The sequence below is a fragment of the Bos mutus genome, chromosome 3 (assembly GCF_027580195.1).
Source record: "Bos mutus isolate GX-2022 chromosome 3, NWIPB_WYAK_1.1, whole genome shotgun sequence".
NCBI classification, from domain to species: domain Eukaryota; kingdom Metazoa; phylum Chordata; class Mammalia; order Artiodactyla; family Bovidae; genus Bos; species Bos mutus.
In genome coordinates, this window is record NC_091619.1 from 41755281 (window position 1) to 41781555 (window position 26275).

A 26275-nucleotide genomic window follows, 5' to 3' on the forward strand; every position below is an offset into this window, starting at 1 on the left:
ACTTCCCCAAGCAAAGTTACTCTATGGTGACACTTTATCACACTATAGTAAATAATATGATATTTACATTCTGCTCCTCTGTTCAACCATGTGTTCCTCACTCATCATTATATTCTAAGAACCTAGCTTATATAGGGAGCTTAGTCACTACCTGTTATGATACGTCTAGTGTTGACTTGTTGCAGATGGGCAACTTTTCAAAAGCCTTGAATACAGGTATATGTAGACAATTAAGAGAACATAATACTTCCTACAATGTATCCTAAAGAAAATTACTACCACAGGAATATTTGGTTAACTACTTAGACTCTGACTGAGCACTTTCTTGGTCAATCATAATGAGCTTTTCCTAGCTTTCCAGAAACCTGGAATTGTATAAAATCACATGCTCAGTTGGAAAGTTGTCTGATCCACTTTCTAGGAATCCATTCTATGATATCTCTAACAGGATCTACTAGAATATCTATTACTATCAGGAAACCCCTGCTTTCCCAATCCAGCTATTTTTAGATGGTTCTGAGAGAAAAAAATTTTAAGGAAGAAGCTGCCAGAATTTCATACTTAAAGGATTTGCACCCCCTCTTTCTAATGGATTGTATATGTACTTCCATTGCTGCATTGATCATAGTTATAATTTATTCTGTTTCTCCGATCACTGAGACCTCCTTGAAGATAGAAAATCATATCTTATTCATGCATTCCTATTTCTCTAGGATCTTCTAGTACACTGACAGACACATAGTGGAAACAATAAATTTTTGATAAAAGAATGCTGCTGCTGCTAAGTCGCTTCAGTCGTGTCTGACTCTGTGCTACCTCATAGACCGCAGCCCACCAGGCTTCCCTGTCCCTGGGATTCTCCAGGCAAGAACACTGGAGTGGGTTGCCATTTCCTTCTCCAATGCATGAAAGTGAAAAGTGAAAGTGAAGTCGTTCAATTGTGTTCAACTCTAGCGACCCCATGGACTGCAGCCTACCAGGCTCCTCCGTCCATGGGATTTTCTAGGCAAAAGTACTGGAGTGGGGTGCCATTGCCTTCTCCAAATAAAAGAATAAGCAAGTCTAAATATAAGGATGGTAACACCAATAAGCAAAAAATGAGCACCTAAAAACAGGAAAGGGAATACTGGTGATATGATATCAGTAGAGATGTCCAGCAGCCAGCTGAAAATAGGAATTTAGAGTTAAGGTGAAGTTGGGACTTCTTCATAGAGAGGACAGGTTAAGACATGACAGTTGATAAGATGGATAAGAAAGTGAGTGAGAACTGACAGGTTACCAAAGGAACAATCAGAAAGGCAGGTACAGGGCTCAAGGGTAGTACTGAGAAACCAAAAAACTGTTTCAGTAGGTGAAATGGGGATAACAAAGGAAAATATATTATTACATTCAGAATATAGATCTTTGCATTTATTAGATAATGGAAGTTTTCCACAAAAGTAAAAATACATAAAGATGGAAGGCTTAGCTATCTATTTTAGGAAAAATAACCTGTCTCCTCCATCTAACTTGGTGTCCTATGCATATTCTCAAAACAACAGTATCATTGTCTTTTCTCCTTTTATCTTCATCCCAACATACTCTACATGCTCCCTCAGAAACACGGATTTACACATACAAGTAAGCACCTTACTAAAAAAACTCTTTTGTTCCTCTGCTTGTTTACTTGTTCATTTACTTATTTTATTCCCTGCATGATTCAAAGATTTAAAGTTATCACCTTGGCCTTATATGAGGTTTTAATTTTTTTTAAGGTATGCCTTTTTAAGTTACCCTTAAAATCTACAAGTACTAAACATTCTCAAATAATATTAAAGCATGTAATTTCCCCCATTTAATAGGTAGGGAATTTAATGTTGTATTTAGTCACTAAGTCATGTCTGTCTCTTTTTAGACCCCATGCATGGACTGTAGCCCTTAGGGTCCTCTATCTAAGGGATTTCCCAGGCAAGAATACTGGAGAGAGCTGCCATTTCCTTCTCCATGGGATCTTCCGACCCAGGGACTGAATCCATGTCTCCTACATTGCAGGCAGATTCTTTATCGCTGAGCCACCTGGGAAGCCCTTAGGTAGTTTAGGTAGGGAATAAAACATCGTTAAGATAGAGGTGCTAATTATTAGTCTCACTAGTAATTCATTTCCAAACCAAGCTAAAAACAGCAACACTTTTAAATTCATGCCTCAGAAAAATTACAGATTTCAACACACACGTCCCAGTCCTACTGTTCAAGTTTCTAGAGAAGAACCAAACGATAAATGTTCAACATAAAAATATAACAAGCATATTACATTTTTCTACTACCATATTCCACCCATAATCCTATGTTACTCTTACTAACACAAACGAATTTTACTAACTCTTAAAATTTTAAGATCTTAAACATTCATTCAACAATCAGAGTATCTATTATATGCCAAGTTCTGGCCTTGCTTACTTATCAGATGGTGATAAGACTTTGGAAGACAGAAGGAAAGAATGTTGAAAGACGGGTTGCTCTTTTTTTAGAGACATCTCTTGATAAAGGGATGTTGGAGCTAAGATCTGAAGACATGAGGGAGTATGCCATGTGAATATGTAGGGGATGAGTATTCCAAGAAGAATAAAGGGCAAATCAGAGCCCATAGCAAAAAGGTTAAAAAAAAAAAAAAAAGGCAAACAAGAGGTAAGTAATGTCAGATGAGGATACAAAGATAGATAAAAGCCAAACCAAAGAGGCCACTGATGGTGACAACTTTTGAGTGACATGGGAAGCAATCAGAAGGTTCCTGAGTACACTGATTTTGAAAATAATCATTCTGGTTACTGAATGGGGAAAATTCAGAGACATAGGTGAAGAAGCAAGGAGGCAAGTCAGGAGCCTATTTCCTTAATCTAGATGATAAATGAGGGTGACTTGGATCATGGTGATAGCATTAGAGGTTGTAAGAAACAGTCAGACTCTGGCAATATAAAAAAGGAAGCGTTAATAGGATTTGTCTCTGTGTTAGAATGACATGTGAGAGGAGAGTAAAGAGAAGGATGACTTCACTGAGAAAATAAAAAATTTTCACATTTTAACTTTCTCTTATAAAACTATCTATGTCCATATCTATAGACTCTGCCTTCAAAGAAGGATAAATTGTGTTCCTAAGTTAAAAGGCCTAAGCAATTGAAAGAATGAAGGTATGTACAACAAATTGAGAACCCTGACAGAGATGGGGAATGAGTTATCTAGTAGACACCGAAGAGAAAATAGACAAATGGACAATTATATATAAAGGCCTGGAGTTCAAATTTAAATTTGAAGTTATTAGCCTATAAACAGTATTTAAATTCATGAGAATAAAGATCACCAAGGAAGTGAGAGCAGATATAAGCCCAAAGACAAATGAAGACAGTATTCCAAAGTTTAGAAAATAAGAAGATGAAGAGGGAGTGAAATTATAGGAAACTAAGGATGGTATCCTAGAATCCATTAAAATATAATCTCAGTACCCTGGGATTACAAGTTAATAATTGTAGACCAAATATAACTTTATGTTATATGTTATACTTTATTAATCCTCACTCTGTCTTCTCTCTTGGTATCCATGACACTGCACAGTCCTGGGTCTCCTGCTTCACCCATCATTCTTTTTGCAATTCTCTAGACTATTTTTCTCCCTAAAGAACTTTCTCATGAGCCACCTTTTCAAAGGTGACTCAAATTATCTTATAAACAAATTATCTTCTTCAAGAATGTCACCTCCTTTCCTGGCTTAAGCTATATAAATTCTTAAAATGACTTTATATGACTTAATAATTTTTAAAAATATGACTTTTAACTTTGGGGGAAAGACCACCATTCAGATCTACTGGGGAAATTCTGGCCAGCCAAACTGTGTAAAAAACTGTCTAGTGTTAGACTTTCATGCATTTAATTTGAAACCCTTTTAAAAAGGGAGTTAAATGAATCTTACTACATTTCTTTAAAAGCTGTAATAGAACAAAATTTTTCAGATCAGATCATATGAAAGACTCATTTTTCTAAATAAGATCTAAAGAAATAGAAAAGAATACACTACCTGGTTGGTACAAAATCTTGTAGCCAAAAATAAGATATTAGTGTTGATAATATTATGGACAAAGAGGTTGCAAATCCTTTCAAAATGTTATCCGCATACTTAATAACAGCAGCTATTACAAGGCCTCCCAGTGCCTGCAGAAGTTTTAAAAGATTATTTTTAAAAATAGACACATATAAAACTGCTTTTCAAAATACTTTTTTGTCCTATAATCTGATTCCATTAAATAAGTGATTTTTATTAAACATTTTGTAACATATGAGCATCTAGGTTTTGTTCAATAGACTCTCTATTTCAAAAGGTATCGGATAAAATAACTACCAGAAGAATCTGCAGTTTGTTATAATGGAGTTTGACCATATTATGAATAAAATATCTATCCTTATCCAATTTAGTAATTAAACATCAATTCTTCAGACAAATGTGGGAAGATTGAATACTCTGATTAGTGAAATATTATTTTTGATTAAAAATAAAATGTAACTTGATATTTTACTAGCCTTTTAATTGCCTAACTTGGCTTTCTTCCTCAAGTTTCTTCCCATTCTAATCTACCTTTCAAATTGCTGTCAGAGTACTCTTCCTGAAGCACTTTAATCATTCTCTTTAAGAGTATAGAAAGAACTTTCTGCCAAATCCCTCTCAAATTCCAAATTGTAGCTACTTAAATAATGGTTTTACCATATCTCATAGTTTTGTTTTCTACCAAACCCTGGAGAAGGGAATGGCAACCCACTCTAGTACTCTTGCCTGGAGAATTCCATGGACAGAGGAGCCTGGTGGGCTACAGTCCATGGAGTCGCAAAGAGTCAGACATGACTCATTTCATTTCACCAAACTCTACGTATCAACTCCCAAATCTGAGTTACCCACTTTCATTGCACCTCTTCAAATGGTAAAAGCTTTAAGAGAGAAAGTCACAAATTATGCCAATGAGCTCACTATAAATAGATGTTTGAGTCCTGTTATTTCTTGGCAGTGCTCTCATTCTTCTATTTTCTCCCTCATACCAGCTGTACCAAACCTTTTAAATTCTTCTCAAGTCTGTAGTCCCTTCTTAAGGAAAGAGGGCTTTCCTCCTCAACAGGATAAAAGCCATCATAAAATCTTTCTCAAATTTTCTCTGAATTTTCACTTATCCCTATCTCCTTTTCTCTTATCTTAAAAATAGAAGTATCCTTCCTGCTTTCAAAACACACTTATCCTTTGCTACCTTCTCACCCATCTTCCCTAAGGGACTTTCAGCTTCAAATATCTCTAGAGAAAGGCTGTGAAGGCAGAGACTTGTATCTTCATTTTTGTTTCCTCCAGAGTACTTAAGTATTTTTTGAAGATGAAATTACTCAACCCTTGAATAATTTCAAGTTATAAACTGAGGTTATTTGATAGGGATACTCCAATATGTAATGAATATTAAACTTTTAAACTGTTACAGATTTAAATATCTAGATCTTCTTGAGCTTGAATGAACTGACTTTAGACTTCCTGTGAAATGATTAGAACTGTAGAAAAATTAAAAGTTATATTCGTCCTCAGCTTTAACTCTTTTATTATTCTTAATCTTGCATTTTCATTATGTTAAATTTAAATACCATAAAGTTTACATTACGGCATTTAGATCAGTCCTATTTTAACTTCCCTGAATAAACTAGATATAATGAGAGTACTAACAGGAGAAGCCCTTTTTCCTCCTATCAGTACATCATAGCTATTTTGATTTTCTATGTTAAAATAAAATTTATTAGCATAAATACAAGAATTTAAATGCTTTACCTGAAGAACAACAACTATCCAGGTCAGTCGGTTATATCCCTGAAAAAACCCATTCTTTGATACCAGTTCTCCATCATAAACATATACACCCATTAATCCAAATATACTCCCAAAGAAACCTTAAAAAAAAAAAAGTAAAGTCTATGTTATATGTCCTTTGGTTTGTCAGGAGAGAGATTTTTCCATTAACATTACCAATAATTTTAAACTTTTCCATTTTGATAAAATTTGATTAGAAGTTTTTTTAGTGGTATAATTATATAAACTTAGAAAAAATATACTTAGTACTATATTATGACTAAGAAAAAGACATGGGAATGTAAAACAGAACAGATTACCAGCTTTGGGGCACTGAAAAAATAGAGTGTATACATTACAGGACTGTATGGATACCCCATTCAAATATTTGTAAAATGTGCACTTTTGTATATTTCATTGTATCTTCCTATTGCTAGATCTACATTTTCATATATTCACATTCATATATGCAGATATAATAACTCAGGTATGTGGTATGGCATTTTTTTTTAATTAGAAATTTTGGATGTATGATAAGTAATATCCAAAAAGTCAGAAAAGAAACAGTCAGCCACAGGCAACATCAGAAGGTTGTTACTGAAGTCTCACCATTAGGGAAAAGTCAGCTCAGTGAGAGAAGGAAATGTGTCTTGTTCACTGCTGAATCCCTTACTTCTACCACAGAGCTTATGGTAGACTTATCCCTTATGACTACTGGAACTAAGATTTCCTGGAGCAATCCTAAACTATGAATAAATAAATGGTTATACTACAGGAGTCACCTCTTTAGGGGAAATTCTCTGGTAACATATGCAAAGAGTGCATGGTAAAGCAAATTTCTAAATAAAGTCACAACTAATCAAAGTATTCCATGATGAAAAAGGAACCAAAAGGGATGTGAAATGTTCTTTCTAAAATTTTATTTGCAACAACAAGCAGTTTTTATAAGGTTTATTTAATTAAAGATACATAGAAATCTTTAAATATAACAATATAATCACTTTAAAAGTAATGTTAGAAAACATTTAAAACTTACCAAGTTGAATGTTTCTTATCCACACTGATTGTTTGGTTTCTTTTAAGATTTTCTCAAAGTAAACCCCAGCAAAGCCACTGGAAAAACATGCTGTGAGAACTGCCATGAGGCCTACAAATTGTGAGCCAGCTGAAAGTTCCTTAGAATTAAGCTCTTGAGAATCTGAGGGCCACTGAACAAAAAGAAACAACACAAGTTTAATTCCTATAATATTTTACAAAATACATGTTTAGAGCCCACTCTTAGACCTTAAGGTAAAAATGCAACCATTTCCATTCCTGGGGATTACAGAGGAGAGCTTTTGAAAAAACCTTAGAATCATTTTTTTTTTCCATAGTGATATTGCCTTTACAATCTATAATTTTAAAAATACCCTAAAAAAAAGAGCTGCTGTTGCTGCAGTTTAGTCAGTAAGTTGTGTTCGACTCTTTGCAACCCCATGGACTGCAGCCCGCCAGGCTGCTCTGTCCATGGGATTTTCCAGGCAAGAATACTGGAATGAGTTGCCATTTTCTTCTCCATAAAAAAGAGAGAATGAATAAATGCACAGATGCACAAAATAGCCTCTACAAGCAGATTGGTTATAGAAATTCAGAGTGTGAAGTATTGGAGCAGCAAAAATAAGTCCAGAGTGGTTGCTATATTATGGAAGGTCCATATCAAGCTAATCATTCTGAGCTTTATTCTGTAGATCAGCATTCCTAAAACTTCACTTATTTCTCTATCCTTCTCATGGTTTTTGCCTACCTGAACTATTAGTTACTTGATTTTTTAAAATACCTCACTTTTAAAAATTGAATACCAACTACTTTACCTTAAGTAGGACTATGAAAATATGGGTTTGATATGCCAATTATATTTCAGTAATACTCAGTTAATATCAGGAATATTTATTGAAAATATACAATACATACCACACTCTAAGGAAACTGACTGTGGGGAGAGGGAAGGAGGACTTTGGATAGCAGGAAATTGACATGATTAGATTTATTTTTAGATAGCCCACAGTGGTGAATAAGTGGAGGCTGAATTTTCGGTGATGGTAAAAAACAAAACAAAACCATCAATTAGGATTTGCTGCAAAAGATTACTTGAGAAACAAAGAAGTCATGAAATGGGGAAATGTTAGTAGAGACAGACAAGGACAGAATCAAGAAGTATTAGAAAACAGTCACAAAGTCTTAGTGATTGGATGTATAGGCTGAAGGAAGACTCTAGGACAACTCTCAGGCTAGGTAAAGAATGCCTGGAAAAAAATAGAAATAAAGAACAGGTTTGGTGGGGGAAAGGTAAAGTTTAGTTTTGGATACACTTGGTTTATAAGGCCTACTGAAGTGAAAAGTGAACCTGTTAGTCGCTCAGTCATGTCCAACTCTTTGAGACTCCATGGACTGTAGCCTGCCAAGCTCCTCTGTCCATGGAATTCTCCAGGCAAGAGTACTGGAGTGGGTAGCCAGTCCCTTCTCCAGGGAATCTTCCTGACCCAGGGATCCAACCCAGGTTTCCTGCATTTCAGGTGGATTCTTTACTGTCTGAGCCACCAGGGAAGCCCACAACCAACCAAAGACGTCCAATGGGCTTTTAGATATACAAATCTGAAACTAGAGGTGATAACCAGAGTTGATGACACAGATCAAGAACCCATCAGCATATGAATTAATAAAAACATCCAGAAAGAATGAAATCTCCAAAAATAAGGACATAATTTAAGAGAAACAATAAGCCTATCAACAACCCCAATCTCTAATGTGTATATGAGGGAAGAGGACCCCCGGAAGGAAACCACTAAGGAACCATTAGAAAGATGTGAAAAGAACCAAGAAGGAGTGTATCAGGGAAGCTGACAGACAATAGGAAGGGAGTGACTGATCTCAAATGATCCGATACTAAGTAAAAATCAGCTTTGTTTTACAAAGTGTCTTACTTCCCTAAATAGACTATTCACTTCTTTGCCTCAGATTATTTGATTTGATTTGATTTCTTTGTATCATTTATAGTCCCAATGTGGTATCTTCCTCATGGGGAAGCCCTCAAAAACAGTTGTGAGAATAAGCATTAATTTGCATCAACAAAGAACAACCATACTCTCCAAAATGAGATTCTGAAACTGTGATAAAAATGAAAGTTATACTTATCTTGAATAGTTACCTGTACAAAAGCAACTCCTGTCATCAAAATTACTAGGGAGAGCCACTGGTACACACTTAATTTTTTACTAAGCATTGACACAGAAAATAGTGCAGTTGTAAGAATTTTCAACTGATATGTGACCTGAAAAAGAAAACAGCTGATATTACTGTTTGTCTGTTTCTTAGAAGGATTACTAGAAATGTATTTTAGATACCTGATAAGTAGCTGCATCGAGATTTGACAGTGCCACATAGAGTAAATTATTCTGAAGAGTATATATCCCTGATGGAATAGCAAGTTTAAGCGTTTCCATAGGTTTATTAAGAATTTCATCATGTAGTATTCGATTCAGTGCTCTTAGACTACATTCTAGGAAAAAACACGAAATGGACAAAATCAGTAATTAAGTAACTCTGAATCCGTTCCATGTTCTCTCTCAAATCCTTGTTTTCTTCACCTGTAAAAAAAATGGAAATTCAGCTACCTATTAAGATACTTCAAGGTCTACAGACATACCTCAGAGAGGTTGCAGGTTCAGTTCTAGACCACAGCCATAAAGTGAGTATCACAATAAAGTACAGAATTTTTTTGGTTTCTCAGTGCAAATAAAAGTTATGTGCACACTGTATGATAATCTGTTAACTGTGCAATAGGATTATGTCTAAGAAAATCTACATATCTTAATTAAAAAATACTTTATTGCTAAAAAATGCTCATTATCATTTGACAATGCTGGGTTGCCACAAATCTTCAATTTGTAAAAAACACAATATCTGCAATAAAATAAGGTATGCTGCTGCTGCTGCTAAGTTCCTTCAGTTGTGTCCAACTCTGTGCGACCCCATAGACGGCAGCCCACCAGGCTTCCCCATCCCTGGGATTCTCCTGGTAAGAACACTGGAGTGGGTTGCCACTTCCTTCTCCAATGCATGAAAGTGAAAAGTGAAAGTGAAGTCACTCAGTCGTGTCCAACACCAGCGATCCCATGGACTACAGCCCACCAGGCTCCTCCATCCATGGGATTTTCCAGGCAAGAGTACTGGAGTGGGGTGCCATTGCCTTCTCCAAAATAAGGTAAATCTATACCTTTAATGATATTAATATTTCAAATGTTAAATCTTAGAAGATAGTGTATTAAGAAGTGCCTTGTCTTTATAATAATATATATCTTTCACTGGGAAATAAATCAAATTGATATGCACACACATATATTTATGATAATAAAAATCTCATAGTATTAATTTGTCAACCAAGTATTCTTACTTTATCATAGCAACATTATAATACCTAGTATTTTATAATACATTCTATCAGTCATTCATGCCAATTAATAATTATGAAGACTTTAATCATAAAATGGTATCGGTTAGGAAGTGGGTTTAGCTCAAACAGCAGAAAACTCAACCAACACTGGCTCAAATCCACAGGGATTTGTCTCACATTACCATGAGTCCAGGTCCAAAGCTGCTACAGCAGCTCAGTAATGACATCAGGGACCTAAGTTTCCTCTCTCTCTCTTTCTCTCTCTCTCTCTCTATATAAGGTTTTTAATTTCATGCTTTTCATCTATTGTCTACATGATTTTTACAACAGGTTACCAAATGACTGAGCACCTCTGGTTCTTCCTTTTGGCAACCAAAGAAAAAGAGGAGGGAACAGTGGCCTAGCAGGCATCTTCTTCCCTCTCACTGATCAGGGCTGTGTGTTGCATGCCTACCCCATGCTGCAAGGGAGCTGGAAAATCAACCCTTCTCTTTTATATTCTCCACTTTAGAGATAAGAAAGGGGGGAAGGAGTTAACAGTGGACTCTGAGCTAGCCAATCCACAGTATCAATCACAAAAAAAGTCCAAAGAACTTTAAGAGATACATAATCTCCCAAAGAAAGGAGAAAGTCTAAGGAACCCTACCACTCTACCGATAATGACACTTTATAGATGACTCTCTCTCTCAATATAAAATCTGAAAACTTTGATTATGAAAACTGTTTTAAAATGAAAATAACTTTTAAAAATGCTGCTAGATATTCATCCTTTCTTGACTCTAAGATAGTCAAAAAAGTATGTAAGTAGTTAAAAATTACCAAGATTTTTTCTTAGTTTTGGCAGAAAAAAATCTAAAATATTAGCGCATTCTTAAAATTAAATTTTTAAATAATTAATGTTATCACATTTTTCTTATTAGCAGTCTGAGGGTAGTGAAATTGAGTGTTGTGGCTTTAATTTGATTTTTCTCATTGCTAGAGAGGTAGAGCATCTTTTTAAACATTTATTATTTTCTGAATACAAATGCAATCTCTTTTTGTCTCTCCCAGATCGATACACTCCAGTACAATGGCCAACATGACAGTTTCAAAAGTATACAAAATTTACAAACAACCCAATTCAAAAATGGGCAACAGACTTAAGCAGACATTTCTCTAAAGATACACAAATGGCCAATAAGCAAATGAAAAGGTGCTCAACATTATCAGTCATCAGGGAAATGCAAATCAAAACAACAATGGGATACTACTTCACACCTACTAGAATGGCTGTAATTTTTAAAAAATGGAAAATAATAAGTGCTAGTGAGGATATGGAGAAATTGGAATTCTTATACATTGCTGGTAGGGATCTAAAATGGTGCAGCTGTTGTGGAAAAGTCTCACTGTTCCTCAAAATGTTAAACAGAATTACCATATGACTCAGCCATTCTATCCTGAAGTATATATTCAAAAGAAATGAAAGCAGAGACTTGTGTGTCTAATGCAGGATTATTCATTGTTTATCACAGCATTATTTACAATAGCCAACGAGTGGAACAACTCAAGTGTCCATCAATACAAGAATGGATAAAATGTTACACAGATCTTTTTTCAGTTACAATGGGTTATATTCCAATAAACCCACTATAAGCTGAAAATATCTTAAGTAAAAAATGCATTTAATACACTTAACCTACCAAACATCATAGCTTAGCCTAGACTACCTTAAATGTGCTCAGAACACTTAAACGTTATCCTAATATTGGGCAAAATCATCTAACACAAAGCCTATTTCATAGTAAGTGTTGAATATCTCATGTAACTTATTGAATACTGTACTGAAAGGAAACACAGACTGGTTATATGGGTAAGAATGGTTGTAAGTGAACTGGTTGTTTATCCTTGAGATTGCGTGTCTGACTGGGAGCTGCAGGTTGCTGTGGCTGCCCAGCACCCTGAGAGTATCGTATCACTAGCCCAGAACAAGATCAAAATTCAAAGTATGGTTTCTGCTTAATGCATATCACTTTAATGCCATCATAGGAAATGGCAACCCACTCCAGTATTCATGCCTGGAAAATCCCATGGACAGAGGAGCCTGGTGGGCTAGAGTTCATGGGGTCGCAAAGAGTCAGACATCAGTGAGTGACTGAGCACAGCACAAAGTCAAAAAAATCATTAAGTCGAACCATCATTAAGTTGGGGACCTCCAATGTATATATATATACACACATATACATACAATGGAATACTATTTAGCCATAAAAAGAAATAAATTCTAAGACATGTTACAATATGTGTATGTGTGTGTGTGTGTGTGTGTGTGTGTGTATATAAAATTAGTCATGGCTGAACTAATCATGCAGCAAATAAAATAAAAAAGCTTAGACTTTAGTAAAAAATTATGACTCCTCTAAATTATTCTTATTCTCAAAATTATTGTAAATGTAAGAAACTATGCTTCATATTTATAGCATTAATCAGGACATAAAATCACAATATAGATTAGAATAAGATACTTTTATTACTAGACTAAAACTATCTTAATAAAATGAAAATTGAAATGTTCTTAATGCAATAGTGTTCCAATGTGTAGTCACCTATATATATATATATATCATATACATACGCGTACCTATATATATATATGTATGTATGTATGTGTGGACTGTGTGTGTTAAGTCGCTTCAGTCATGTCCAACTTTTTGTGACCCCATGTACCGTAGCCCGCCAGGCTCTTCTGTCCATGGGATTCTCCAGACAAGAATACTGGAGTGGGTTGCCACTTCCTACTCCAGGGGATCTTCCTGACCCAAGGATCGAACCCGAGTGTTTTGTGGGTCCTGTGTTGCAGGCGGATTCTTTACTGCTGAGCCAATAGGGAAGTCTTATATATGTGTGTGTGTGTGTGTGTGTGTGTGTCTATGTATGTATGTATGTATGTGTGTGTGTGTGTGTGTGTATATACATACACATATATATATATGAATAACTCCAAAACAATTAAATAAACTTCAGTGACTTAAAAAAAAACCAAAAAACCCTAGATACCTACTGCTATCTTTGTAGACTAATAAAATGCAGGCCATTATCTTCAAAAGTTCAGCAACAACCACAGCTGTAGATGACAGATAACGAGGCCCCTCTTCTTTTAATGTCCTAGAATAACGCATCGTCAGAACCAAACTGGTAGTCTGAAAGACCAAAATTCCTAAAGAAAGGTATTTTAGGTTGGCTGACATTGTTTTATCTTCATTTGCCTGAAAAACAAAATACACAGGGCAAATAAAGTTAGAAAACATAGAAATTAGAAACATTAAAAATCAGTAAGAGATGTCTCATTCCAAAGAAGATAAAGTGCATTCCACCCTATTTTTCCTGCTAGTTACAACTATAAATCTTGGACCAAAGACAAAGCAACTATAAGGAGACTCTGAAAAGGTGAAAAAATAAGACAAACTGGCTAGAGACTGCAGATCTTGAGAAATGTAGCAGTGAATTCCCTGGAGATTTTTGCCACTCATGTATCTCACCCTGGGTGCTATAGCAGTTCACAACCTGGAACCACCAACAGATGTAGGTCAATAAGAAAAACGCCGTAAGAAAAAGCCCACCGTCTCCAACCGAGGACTGGGAAGACAGCAGTCCTACAGGATGCGACCTCCCCAACTGAGTGCTGTGTAATCTGTGAGCAGAGCTTTGATGACCATCCCTAACGTGCACAAATGACAACAGAGTTGGTGGCCCTCCCACCCCCACCAGACACTGTAGCCAAACAGATCATGGGGGCAGAGCTCTGCCAACCACTCCTGCCCTATACAAGGTGAATGGCATTGAAGGTGCAGACCCATCCCTCCCTCTCCAGTGTCTATTTAAGTAGGAACCAAAGTCTCATAACGCTCTAAATGCCCAGGATACAATCCAAAATGAGTGTACTCATCATACTCAAAGACAAAAAAATCTCAACTAGGATAAATAAGGACAATCAACAGGCAACAACACATAGTTAGTACAGATGTTGGAATTATCAGTCAAGAATTTTAAAGCCGTCACTACAAAAACGTACCACCAACAAGCAATTTTAAACATTCTTGAAATAATTTTATATCTACATCATTGAAAAAAATAGTACAGAAGTTCTCATGTACACTTCATCCAGTGTCCCCCAAAAATAAAAGAAGCAAAGCTCCAATATTTTTCCTAAAGTAATTTAATATTAACTCTAAGAGACTCACTTTAAATATGAACATACAAACATGTTAAAAAGTAAAAGGAATGGAAAAAGATAAGCCATGATAAAAATAGCTATGAGAAAGTTGGAGGAGTTAGATTAGTATCAGGCAAAACAGATTACATAAGAATTATTTTTAGAATTAAAGGATACTTCATAATGATAAAAGAGTCAACACATCAAGAAGATATTATAAATGTACATGTGCTAACATAGCTTTAAATACATAAAGCTGACAGAACTAAAAGGAAGAACAGGTAAATCTACAGTCAGAATGTGGGATTTTAACCCACCTTTCTCAGTAATTGATAGAATACACACACACACACACACACACACACATACAACCCAGTAAGAATACAGAAGATCTGAATAACACCATCAGTCACTAAAACCCTGTAGACTTGGAGATGACCCACTAAGATCCTCCTTCAAGGAAGGACTTAATGTAGTGTGCATGGTCAGTCAACTGCCTCTCTGCCCCAAGCCACATCTTTGCTTCAAATTCATCTAAAGATTCAATCTCAAAAAAAAAAAAAAAAAAAGAATCCCTGAAGCGGTTTTTTTTTTTGGTAGAAACTAACAAACTGATTTGAAAATTTATAGGAAAATACAAAGGACCTGGACAACCAAAAGGATTTTGAAAAGGAAAAATAAACTGGAAGGGGTTAAACTACTGAAATTCCAGACTCACTATAAAGCTCTAGAAATAGACTGTTATTAACATAAGGACAGAAGAATAGATCAATGGAACAGAATGAATTCCAGAACAAGACCCATACATATTTGGTCAAATAATTTTGACAAAGGTACCAAAAAGAAAGCATAGTCTTTTTAACAAATAATTCTGAAACAATGAGCTATCTGTAATTTTTTAAACGAACCACTATTTATCTGCCTCGTGCCAAATATTAACTAGAAATAGAGCTGTTATAAAAGCTAAAAATATAAATATTCAGGGTAAAAACATAGGAGAAAATCATATCCACATTTCTTACAAAACGCACAAACCACAAAAGAGAAATATGGAAAAAGTGGACATTGTCAAAGTTTAAATCTGCTCTTCTGAAGATACTGTAAAAATAATGAAAGGCAAACCACATCATGGGGGAAAATATTCTCAATACAAAAATCTGACCATGGCCTTGTATCTAGAATGTATATAGAACTCTTATAACACAATGAGTAGAAAAAAATTACCCAAATGAAAATGGACAAAAGATTTGATAAACATTTCACCAACAAAAGAAAAAATGGCTAATATGCCCACGAAAAAATGTTCAATATCACAGTCATTAGAGAAATACAAATTAAATCCACAATGAGATAACATTATATACCTACGAGAACAGATGAAATCTTAAAAACTGATGCTACCAAGTGTTGAAGAGGGTTTAAAGTGAAAAGAACTCTCAATTTTGCTAGTGGGAATGTAAAGTGGTACAACCACTTTATCACCCATCTATCTCATTCTTATAGATCTGTGTGAGCAAAAGAAGCCTAATGTGAAATAAAACTGTAGCATTTTAGAGGTGGAAAATGTTTTAGAAATCATCCAGTACAATATATTCCTCTTACAATAAAGAAAACAGTGAACAGAGAAGTTAGATGACTTCTTCAAGGCCTTATAACTACTAATTGGAAATAGCAGTTATGAAGTCAAATATCAAGTTCTCTAGATCCCATTACATGCTACTGTAAAATTTCAAAAGACTTCCTGGTGGCCTTTTATCTCTGTATAAAAGGAGAATAAGTTGCCAGCAATCTACATTTGGCAAAGGCATTTGATTTTCCTGGAAAATGTTACAAAATTATTTCAAATCTGGTTAAGAAACTCTTTTGTTTATTCTGTACAACTAAAACTCTGCAGGGGCCACAGGACTGGAAAGGGTCAGTTTTCATTCCAATCCTAAAGAAAAGCAATGCCAAAGAATGCTCAAATTACGCACAATTGCACTCATCTCACACGCCAGTACGCAGAAGGCAATGGCACCCCACTCCAGTACTCTTGCCTGGAAAATCCCATGGATGGAGGAGCCTGGTAGGCTGCAGTCCATGGGGTCGCTAAGAGTCGGACATGACTGAGTGACTTCACTTTCACTTTTTACTTTCATGCATTGGAGAAGGAAATGGCAACCCACTCCAGTGTTCTTGCCTGGAGAATCCCAGGGACGGGGGAGCCTGGTGGGCTGCCATCTATGGGGTTGCACAGAGTTGGACACGACTGAAGCGACTTAGCAGCAGCAGCAGCACAGGCTAGTAATGTAATGCTCAAAATTCTCCATGCCAGGCTTCAGCAGTACGTGAACAGTGAACTTCCAGATGTTCAAGCTAGTTTTAGAAAAGGCAGAGGAACCAGAGATCAAATTGCCAACATCCGCTGGATTATCGAAAAACCGAGTTCCAAGAAAACATCTACTTCTGCCTTATTGACTATGCCAAAGCGTTTGACTGTGTGGATCACAATAAACTGTGGAAAATTCTGAAAGAGATGGGAATACCAGACCACCTGACCTGCCTCTTGAGAAACCTATATGCAGGTGAGGAAGCAACAGTTAGAACTGGACATGGAACAACAGACTGGTTCCAAATAGGGAAAGGAGTACGTCAAGGCTGTATATTGTCACCCTGCTTATTTAACTTATATGCAGAGTACATCATGAGAAACGCTGGGCTAGAGGAAGCACAAGCTGGAATCAAGACTTCTGGGAGAAATATCAGTAACCTCAGATATGCAGATGACACCACCCTTATGGCAGAAAGTGAAGAACTAAAAAGCCTCTTGATGAAAGTCAAAGAGAGTGAAAGAGTTGGCGTAAAGCTCAACATTCAGAAAACGAAGATCATGGCATCTGGTCCCATCACTTCATGGGAAATAGATGGGGAAACAGTGGAAACAGTGACAGACTTTGTTTTGGGGGGCTCAAAAATCACTGCAGATGGTGACTGCAGGCATGAAATTAAAAGATGCACACTCCTTAAAAGTAAAGTTATGACCAACCTAGACAGCATATTAAAAAGGAGAGACATTACTTTGCCAACAAAGGTCCGTCTGGTCAAGGCTATGGTTTTTCCAGTAGTCATGTATGGATGTGAGAGTTGGACTATAAAGAAAGCTGAGCACCAAAGAATTGATGCTTTTGAACTGTGGTGTTGGAGAAGACTCTTGAGAGTCCCTTGGACTGCAAGGTGGTCCAACCAGTCCATCCTAAAGGAGATCAGTCCTGAGTGTTCATTTGAAGGACTGATGTTGAAGCTGAAACTCCAATACTTTGGCCACCTGATGAGGAGAGCTGAATCATTTGATAAGATCCTGATACTGGGAAAGATTAAGGGCAGGAGGAGAAGGGGACAACAGAAGATGAGATGGTTGGATGGCATCACTGACTCGATGGATATGAGTTTGGGTAAACTCCAGGAGTTGGTGACAGATAGGGAGGCCTGGCGTGCTGTGGTCCATGGGGTCGCAAACAGTTGGACACGACTGAGCAAGTGAACTGAACTGAAGACCATAATGTACATATTATAACGGCAATACTCTGATTTCTTTTCAAATGAAAATATAAAGGTCAGATTCTAAGCCAGGATACATTACTTCTACAATGTGGCTTTTCCACTTCCAAGTATATACAACATCAATATAAACATTCACTGTGATAAAACAGTTCTTAATATTCTTAGTCTCTCACAATGTTATTTTTTGTTTTTCTAAGTCTGTGAGAGAATAGAAAAAAATATACACTGGTTTCTGCCCCTGGCTCCTGAAACCCTGGTAGTTCTCTAACTGATAAGGGCGCTAGGAGCATCTTTTATTCTAATATTTGGTCTTTGACCCCAGTTCCTGACACATTACTCCTGAAATCCTTGTAATTTTCTGGGTGATAGACGTGTCTTTTGTTATAATAAGGCAAATTTGGGTGGGCTTCTGGATGAGTCCTGAAGGAGAGCTGCTCAGCAGAAAAAACAAGCCATGATTAGAAGCTTGGAATTTTCAGCCCTATCTCTGAGCTCCCCTACTCCCCCATTGTCTGAAGAAGGCAGAAGGGCTGAATATGGAGTTAATGATATATCATGCCTACATGATGAAGCCTCCATAAAATCCCAACAGTATAGGGTGCGGAGGGCCTCCAGGTTGGTGAACACATGTGTACAGGGAAGGTGAAGCACCCCAAGTCCATGCGTACAGAAGTTCCTGTGCTGGGAACCCTCCCAGACTCTGCCCTAATCTTCATCTGATTGTTCATCTGTATTCTTCATCATATCCTTTAATAAACTGGTGAACATAAATGTTTCCCTGAGTTCTACGAGCCACTCTAGCAATTTAATCAAGCCTGAGGACCTCTGATTTGTAGCTAAATCCAAGTCAGTTGGTAACTGGGGACCCAGGTTGTGATCAGCATATGAAGTAGGGTGGGAGCAGTCTTGTGAGACTGAGCCCTTAACATATGGGATCCGACACCATCTCCAGATAGGTAGTATCAGAACTGCAGAAGGACATCCAGCTGGTGTTGCAGAGAATTTGCCTTGGTGTGGGGAAAAACCCCACACAGATTTGATGACCAGAAGTGTCAGAAGTGAAATATTCTGTATGAGGAGTAGAGGAAACATGCAGGAGCAAAGAAGGGTGTTGTTTTTCTAATATGTAGTCAAGAAGTAAAATATATGCAAACACATGATTATTTGCACTACAGCACCTGTAAAGAATTACAGTTGAATTTACAATTCTGCCTAAAGGAAGAAAAAAAACTCAAAATGAAAAAAATGAAGTATTTCCTTTTTTTTTTTTTCCTATTTCTTTTTCTTCCAGTTTTACTGAGATATGATATCTAGTACTGTGTCAGTTTAAGCAGTACAAGATGACTTTCACGTATTATTAAATGATTATCAAATAAATTAACATCAATCACTCTTTGCAACCCCATGGACTGCAGCACACCAGGCTCCCCTGTTCTTCATTATCTCCCAGAGTTTGCTCAAACTCATGTCCACCGAGTCGGTGATGCCATCCAATCATCTCATTCTCTGTCAAGAAGTGTATTTCTAAGACATACACTTAGTTTGATTTTAGAGTACAATATAAGGTAGAAGTAAGTACTTTCATTTAATAAACCCCTATATGCAAAACAAATATATAAAAACAAAATAGATGAAAACAAAGATTATGTTCCACCTCTATAAGACAGTCTTATATATATTTTATATATATATAATATAATATAAATTTAGTACTTTGGCCATCTCATGCGAAGAGTTGACTCATTGGAAAAGACTCTGATGTTGGGAGGGATTGGGAGCAAGAGGAGAAGGGGACGACAGAGGATGAGATGGCTGGATGGCATCACTGACTCGATGGACGTGAGTCTGAGTGAACTCCGGGAGTTGGTGATGGACAGGGAGGCCTGGCGTGCTGCGATTCATGGGGTCACAAAGAGTCGGACACGACTGAGTGACTGAACTGATCTGATCTGATCTGATCTGATTATATCTATAATATTTTCCCATTATAACTGAAAACAAACTTCTAACATTTTCATGTTTAATATTTAATTTCAGTCTCTCCTACATTTTTTTCTCTTATTGTCTAATCCCCCTTCTTTTATCCTTTCAGGTGATACCAATCGTCTAGTTTCCAGATTATTCTTTGTTTCACAAAAACTTCCTATCCAAGAAACTTATATATCAATAATCAACAAGAAACTGTTCTTTCCCAAATGTAGCCATATTCAGTTTACAGTCAAAACCCTCATGTACCAGTCAACAAATTAACACCCATATTCCTTTAAAGACCCCGATTACTAAGCTCCCTGAACCCACCTGGAGTTCAGTGAGGCTCTCAGATTTAGAGCAGTATTAGAAGGGTCAGGATGCTTAGATGCTCCACTTTCACCTTAAAGCTAAGACATGAAAAATGTATTGTTCCTGATCAATAAACAGCACTATTTCATTTTGATGACTTTCTTTGGTTCGGTTTGTTATGGTTTTTCTAAAAAAGCATTTTATTTTATTTACTTTAAAAAGTAGTTACTGTTAGTGAGAAAAATGTAGAAACAAAAATTATATTGAACCCAATCCCACTACTCAAAGACATATGAAGATATTTTGATATAGATTCTGTCAATTTTTCTTAAGTTTTTGGGAAATCTCTAAACCTTGAGGACATTAGCAGCAAAGATAAAAGTACCTAGGCCATTTCATATTCCCACTGAAAGGACTTCAACAACTTTTGGAGATTCTTAGTTACATAGGAAATAAAGTCTTGTAATCAAAAGTTCTAAATTCTCCTAAAAAACAGTAGATCTTTCTTGAGGGAAAAGAATGGATTTTAAAAATATAATAAAATACCAAGAAGGTAACAAATGTCCACAATTCCACCACCTAGAACTAACAATTATCAATCTTGTCACATTTGCTTATCTTTCTTTTTTAAAGGAATAAAACATTATAGTTAAAGTCAAAATTCTCTCTAAGCCACAACTCTAAGTCTTATTCCTCACTGTGCCCCTATTATCATGCGTTTGGAGTATGTATTTCAGTGCACTTTTAAAATTTTATATACCTACACAGAAATATGTGTAATCCTAAATATTTTAATACATGGCATCAAACTTTTAACATAAAATATTCCAATATTTTATATTATTTAACATTAACAGAACTATATCTGTATAGAACATGTAATAACATAATATACAGTATATTAATATAATTATATTAAATATATTTAATGTTTTATATTTAATATACATACCTATACAAACATGGTATACATTATTTAGCATCTTCCTTACTGTATTCAGCATTGTTTTGCTTTCTATGTTGACATACAGACCTAGTTCATTGCTTTTAATAACTCTATAATGCTCCATCAAATAAGCAGGCCTTCTATTTACCCATTCTCCTACTGATCAACATTTAAGGTCCTTTTTTCTCCTTTTAAAGATTTAAATTTAAAAATTTTCTTAACATTTTTCAACAAGTAGCTCCTAAATATTATATAAGCTAATTTGTTTCCAGCTATTTTTCTAAAATTTAATATTTTATATGACTTCTCAGGTCTCTTCTAGTTCTGCTAAGTCACTTCAGTCGTGTCCGACTCTGTGCGACCCCATTGATGGCAGCCCATGAGGCTCCCCCGTCCCTGGGATTCTCCAGGCAAGAACACTGGAGTGGGTTGCCATTTCCTTCTCCAATGCATGAAAGTGAAAAGTGAAAGTGAAGTCGCTCAGTCGTGTCCAACTCTTCTCGACCCCATGAACTGCAGCACACCAGGCTCCTCTGTCTATGGGATTTTCCAGGCAAGAGTTCTGGAGTGGGGTGCCATTGCTTCTAGTTCTAACAATACACAATAATTTCAATTTTTTCATCCAGAAGTACTATCTCAATATTTAAATTGTAAACTTTGAGGACTTCCCTGTTGGCACAGTAGATAAGAATCTGCCTGCCAACGCAGGGACACAGGTTTAATCCCTGGTCTGGGAAGATTCCACATGCTGTGGAGCAACTAAGTAGTAGTTCAACAACTTCTGAGCCCACATGCTGAACTACTGAAGCCCACACAGCCCGTGCTCTGCAACAAGAAAAGCCACTGCAACGAGAAGCCCAAAGCACTTCAACGAAGAATAGACTCCGCTCTCTGCAATTAAAGACAGACTGCACAAAAGCAACAAAGACCCAGTGCAGAAAAAAAAATTACATTGTATACCGTGAGTATACATATAGCGATACATAACATATTATCATTAACTATTATAAAGTTATTAGTGTATAATAATAATGTATAGCTGTAATCTTGGTGTGTGTATACCATAATCATACTAATTTGATACAGTCACACTGCAAGTCCTTCTAAAAGTCCTTTGCACAGGAATATTTCAGGATTTGCTTAGTCACTAGAAAAGATCTTGTATTTGCTTTCTGATCACTATTTTTCTTTTGAATTGCCAGAGAAGTTTGATATTTACAAAGTTGAGTTTTATTATTTTTAAATCCCTCTCACTTCTTGAAAGAAAAATGTACAACAAAAACTTCATTCACCTAATAACCTCCATTAATTCGGATTTGATGCGTTTGTATGATGACTTGGTTAGAACTGTGTGTAAAAAATATTAGTGAACTTATTAAGAGTTCAAAAAATTCTCAGTAATTAACAATCTTCGGGGGGAAAAAAGGTTTTTCAAAAATACTAGAAGGTATAATTTAAGCATATTTGATATGCTAATTACATATCCCTTATTTTCATTAAAGTAGCTCCCTAAGATCCTTGCCTTTATAAGGCTTTGTCAACCAATTCTGAGTTACTTAAAGCCTTTAAACATTTAAAAAAAAAATATATTACATAAAGTATATTTATCATTAATGCACACTACTACTACTTTCACCCTTATGTTAATCAGGGTTAGTGAGAAATTATTTGTTTGTTTATACCATTATTATTGTACTACTACTACTACTACTACTACTACTACTAAGTCACTTCAGTATTGTCCAACTCTGCGAGACCCCATAGACGGCAGCCCACCAGGCTCCCCCATCCCTGGGATTCTCCAGGCAAGAACACTGGAGTAGGTTGCCATTTCCTTGTCCATTGCACTAGATAGGCACTAACCAAATTCTGAAACATTCAACTCTATACTCATGTTTCTCTTCAAATTGAATCTTTTGCTTTTTACTAAAGATCCTTGTTGGGGGGGAGAAGCATGAGTGTTACTTCAATTGTTTGAGGCCTTGTAAGATAAACAAGACTGGAAAAAAAAAAGAAAAGAAAAACACTATATACTAAAAATTTCTATTTATTTTTTACTTGTAGATAAATCTGAAAATCAGCCTGGCTACAAAGTTATTTCCAATAACTTATATGTATAATCTTTAGGTCTCTGTATGAAGCCCATTATTCCACGGAGACAATATCTGTATTTTGCTGTTATGTCTCCAGCCACTAAAAGTCCTGCAAAACTAAATGTTTAATTAATGTTTTTAAATTGTAGTACAATTTATGTGGATTTTGAAAGACTATTAAGTACCTAAGGAATTCTGAAAATTAATTTTCCTTCCATTATAAAAACAAAAGGCTAAATTTCTAACTTAAGATTTCTTAGAGTGAGCTACTTTTACATTTTCTAAACATTAGTTCTGATATACACTTCCTAAGTATTATATATCACACATTATTGATGCATAATAGAGAACATATAAAAACACATTATAAAGTGGTATGCAAATATAAATTCAGAGTAGTCAGAAACAGCTATTAGTATAAAAACAAACCTTCCAAGTTTTTTCTAAGTAAATGAACAGAAAAAGCAAATACATACAGAAATGCTGACTTCAGCTGCAATTTTTTGTCCATTATCTTCCATGATGCCAAAACTTTAAAACTGCAACCTATAACTGTATGCTAAATAATGATGAATAAAATTCATCACAACTGGCATTTATACGTCTTCTTTCCAAACTATCTCAGTAGACATAATATTCCCCCGAAAGTAGCAACTTTCAAGTTGTACCTGAAGTTCATAATACTCCTGTGGAAAATCCAAAAGTCTTATTTTTTTATAAAAGTGAAAAGAAACATGAGTTAAAGGTACTTTATATTATCAATATAGTCCATTTTGTTTCTACAGTAGAAATAATAACCTCCACTAAACTAGTGAGCTTAAGTTCACTCTAGAGTGCTTAAGAAAAGCAAAATCCTGTTCAGTAACACTTACCAACTGACTCTACAGTCTGTGGTTCCTATTACATTCTAAGTTAAACAACCTTTCATTGTTTCTCCTCCCTTTTCTTCTTCAAGGTGCCAGGTTTTCTGTGTACATAAGACAGTATGACCTGTATGTAAGTTAGAGTACTGTCAATTTTTAACTTGTTTTTTTCTTTACAGACGGCAGATTTTTCACTTCTGCATTCAGATAAAATCAATAGTATTCAAATATTTCTTCAACTTCACAAATATAAAACCTCTTTGCATTCTAGTTTTTAGATTAAAAATTGTCCAGTATTATCGTACTCTTTACACACGTTAATGACTGGGGAAACATAATGACCTAAAAGATATAGCTCTAAGATTCCCTTCTACTGTGAGGTAGGTGCCACGTAAAAGGTACTCCTTTCTCACTCATCCATTTCCCTACCCCTTTGCTATTCTGTTCTATCACTTTCTGCTGTGGTCACATCCTGCCATTGATAGCTAAAGGCTGAAGTTAAAAGGCATTCTACAAAGAACAGAGGCTAGTGTACAATCCAGGTAGGGTCTGTAGGGTGCCAGAAGTTGCCACCCCAAAGTATGTCTTCAACATGCAGATTATTTCAAGCTGAAAACAGCGAAAGCCCTAAAGACTCAGCAAGAAACTTTGACCTTTCCCTTAACTGACCAAAAAAAAAAAAAAAAAAAAAAGGGAATTTAGATAGAGGGCCTGTTCCCAGAATGTCACCAGAGATATCTGCAAGGAATATGGGCTGTGTGTGGCGGAAACTCTAGGCAGAGCCTAGAGATCACAGTCCACTCTGGGTCCCACTGTCACTGCATGGCCCAGCAAATATTTACTTAGCAAACTTTTACTTTTCCATCTTCACGTCAATTGCTTTCCTTCTCTTTGAAGAAACAAACCACTACCTACAACATCCTCTTTTGTCTTTAGCTGCAGAGGGTATTTAAGATGAGGGTTTCAGCCATTTTGACAAGTTACTCAGTTTTCCTGGGTCTCTGTATGTACATGTGTTATTAAACTTTTGTGTGCTTTTTCTTTTCTCAATCTATCTTATGTCAATTCAATTCTGAGACCAGTCAGAAGAACCCAAAAAAATTAAAGGAAAAATTCCTCCTCCATGACAGGGTCACAGGCACTAACCATTAGGATAGTTTCAAGACTCAGGAGATTGGGGTCAGAAGTAGAAAATAAAGGTATCACACAATTCACCATCCATGTTTAAATACATACATACCATGGTCAGGCACTACAATGAGCACTGGATATACGATGATGAACAAAACAAATATAATCTTTTTCTTTGGAGGGCTTATCCTCTAGCTTGGAAGACACAAATTATTCAAATAATTTAAGAAATACTATAAGGATGCAAGGGCTTCCAAGGTGGCTCAGTGGTAAAGAATCTGCCTGCCAATGCAGGAGATAGAGGTTTGATACCTGGGTCAAGAGAAGGAAATGGCAACCCACTCCAGTATTCTTGCCTGGGAAAACCCATGGACAGAGAAGCCTGGCAGGCTACAGGCCATTGGGTCGCAAAAGAGTCAGATACGACTTAAGAGACTAAACAACAACAATATAAAGGTGTAAACTGCTATGACACAGTGTATGATAGGCAAGTATCACAGGCAAATTACAGTCCTTGTATTATTACTGTATACAGTAATGGTTAAACTGAAACACATTTTCCCAAATCCCCTTCTCTATATGGTGCTGGGTCAGAATCAACGAAACACAAAACCTGCACAAGATTTGGAAGGCAGAGTGAACAAAGCAAGAGCCATTACTCCAGAAGATTTTCAAGAGTTAAATGTGATGAAACAGAAACAACGGTGCTAGCAGGTCCCATTCATCCTCTTTTCCCTGCTCTAACTCAACTCCTCCCAACTGCTGACCCTACTGAGCAACAGTTCCTAATCCCTAGAACCTGAAAACGTTACCTTATTTGGAAAAGGGAATTTTGCAGATGAAATGAAGTTAAGGATCTTGAGATGGGAAAATTATTCTGAATTAGCTAAGTAAATCCTAAATGCCAACACAAGGGTCCTCATAAAAGACAAAAGAGGAAAATACAAGTACTTACAAGAAGGCTTTTC

General features: G+C 36.1%; 1 protein-coding gene, 1 long non-coding RNA gene and 1 other non-coding gene across 5 annotated transcripts in view; 2 read left to right on the forward strand and 1 right to left on the reverse strand.

The window, feature by feature from the left end:
* Positions 1–23086, forward strand: part of LOC138987223 (uncharacterized) — a 41947-nt gene extending 18861 nt beyond the window's left edge. The window contains exon 3 of the long non-coding RNA XR_011463658.1: positions 21532–23086. This is a non-coding gene — a long non-coding RNA (uncharacterized lncRNA). The remainder of the gene's footprint in view (positions 1–21531) is intronic.
* Positions 1–26275, reverse strand: part of SLC35A3 (solute carrier family 35 member A3) — a 47776-nt gene that overhangs the window by 8040 nt on the left and 13461 nt on the right. For all 3 annotated transcript variants that reach the window (XM_005906512.3, XM_070367613.1, XM_070367612.1), the window contains exons 2-7: positions 13303–13507; positions 9217–9371; positions 9021–9143; positions 6873–7044; positions 5819–5937; positions 4046–4179 (exon numbers count right to left, since the gene is read on the reverse strand). In XM_005906512.3, coding sequence (XP_005906574.1) covers positions 4046–4179; positions 5819–5937; positions 6873–7044; positions 9021–9143; positions 9217–9371; positions 13303–13489 — 890 coding nt within the window. In that variant the 5' untranslated portion in view covers positions 13490–13507. The remainder of the gene's footprint in view (positions 1–4045; positions 4180–5818; positions 5938–6872; positions 7045–9020; positions 9144–9216; positions 9372–13302; positions 13508–26275) is intronic.
* On the forward strand, positions 23107–23221 carry LOC138987374 (U5 spliceosomal RNA). Its single transcript, XR_011463849.1, has one exon. It is a non-coding gene; the product is annotated as a U5 spliceosomal RNA (small nuclear RNA).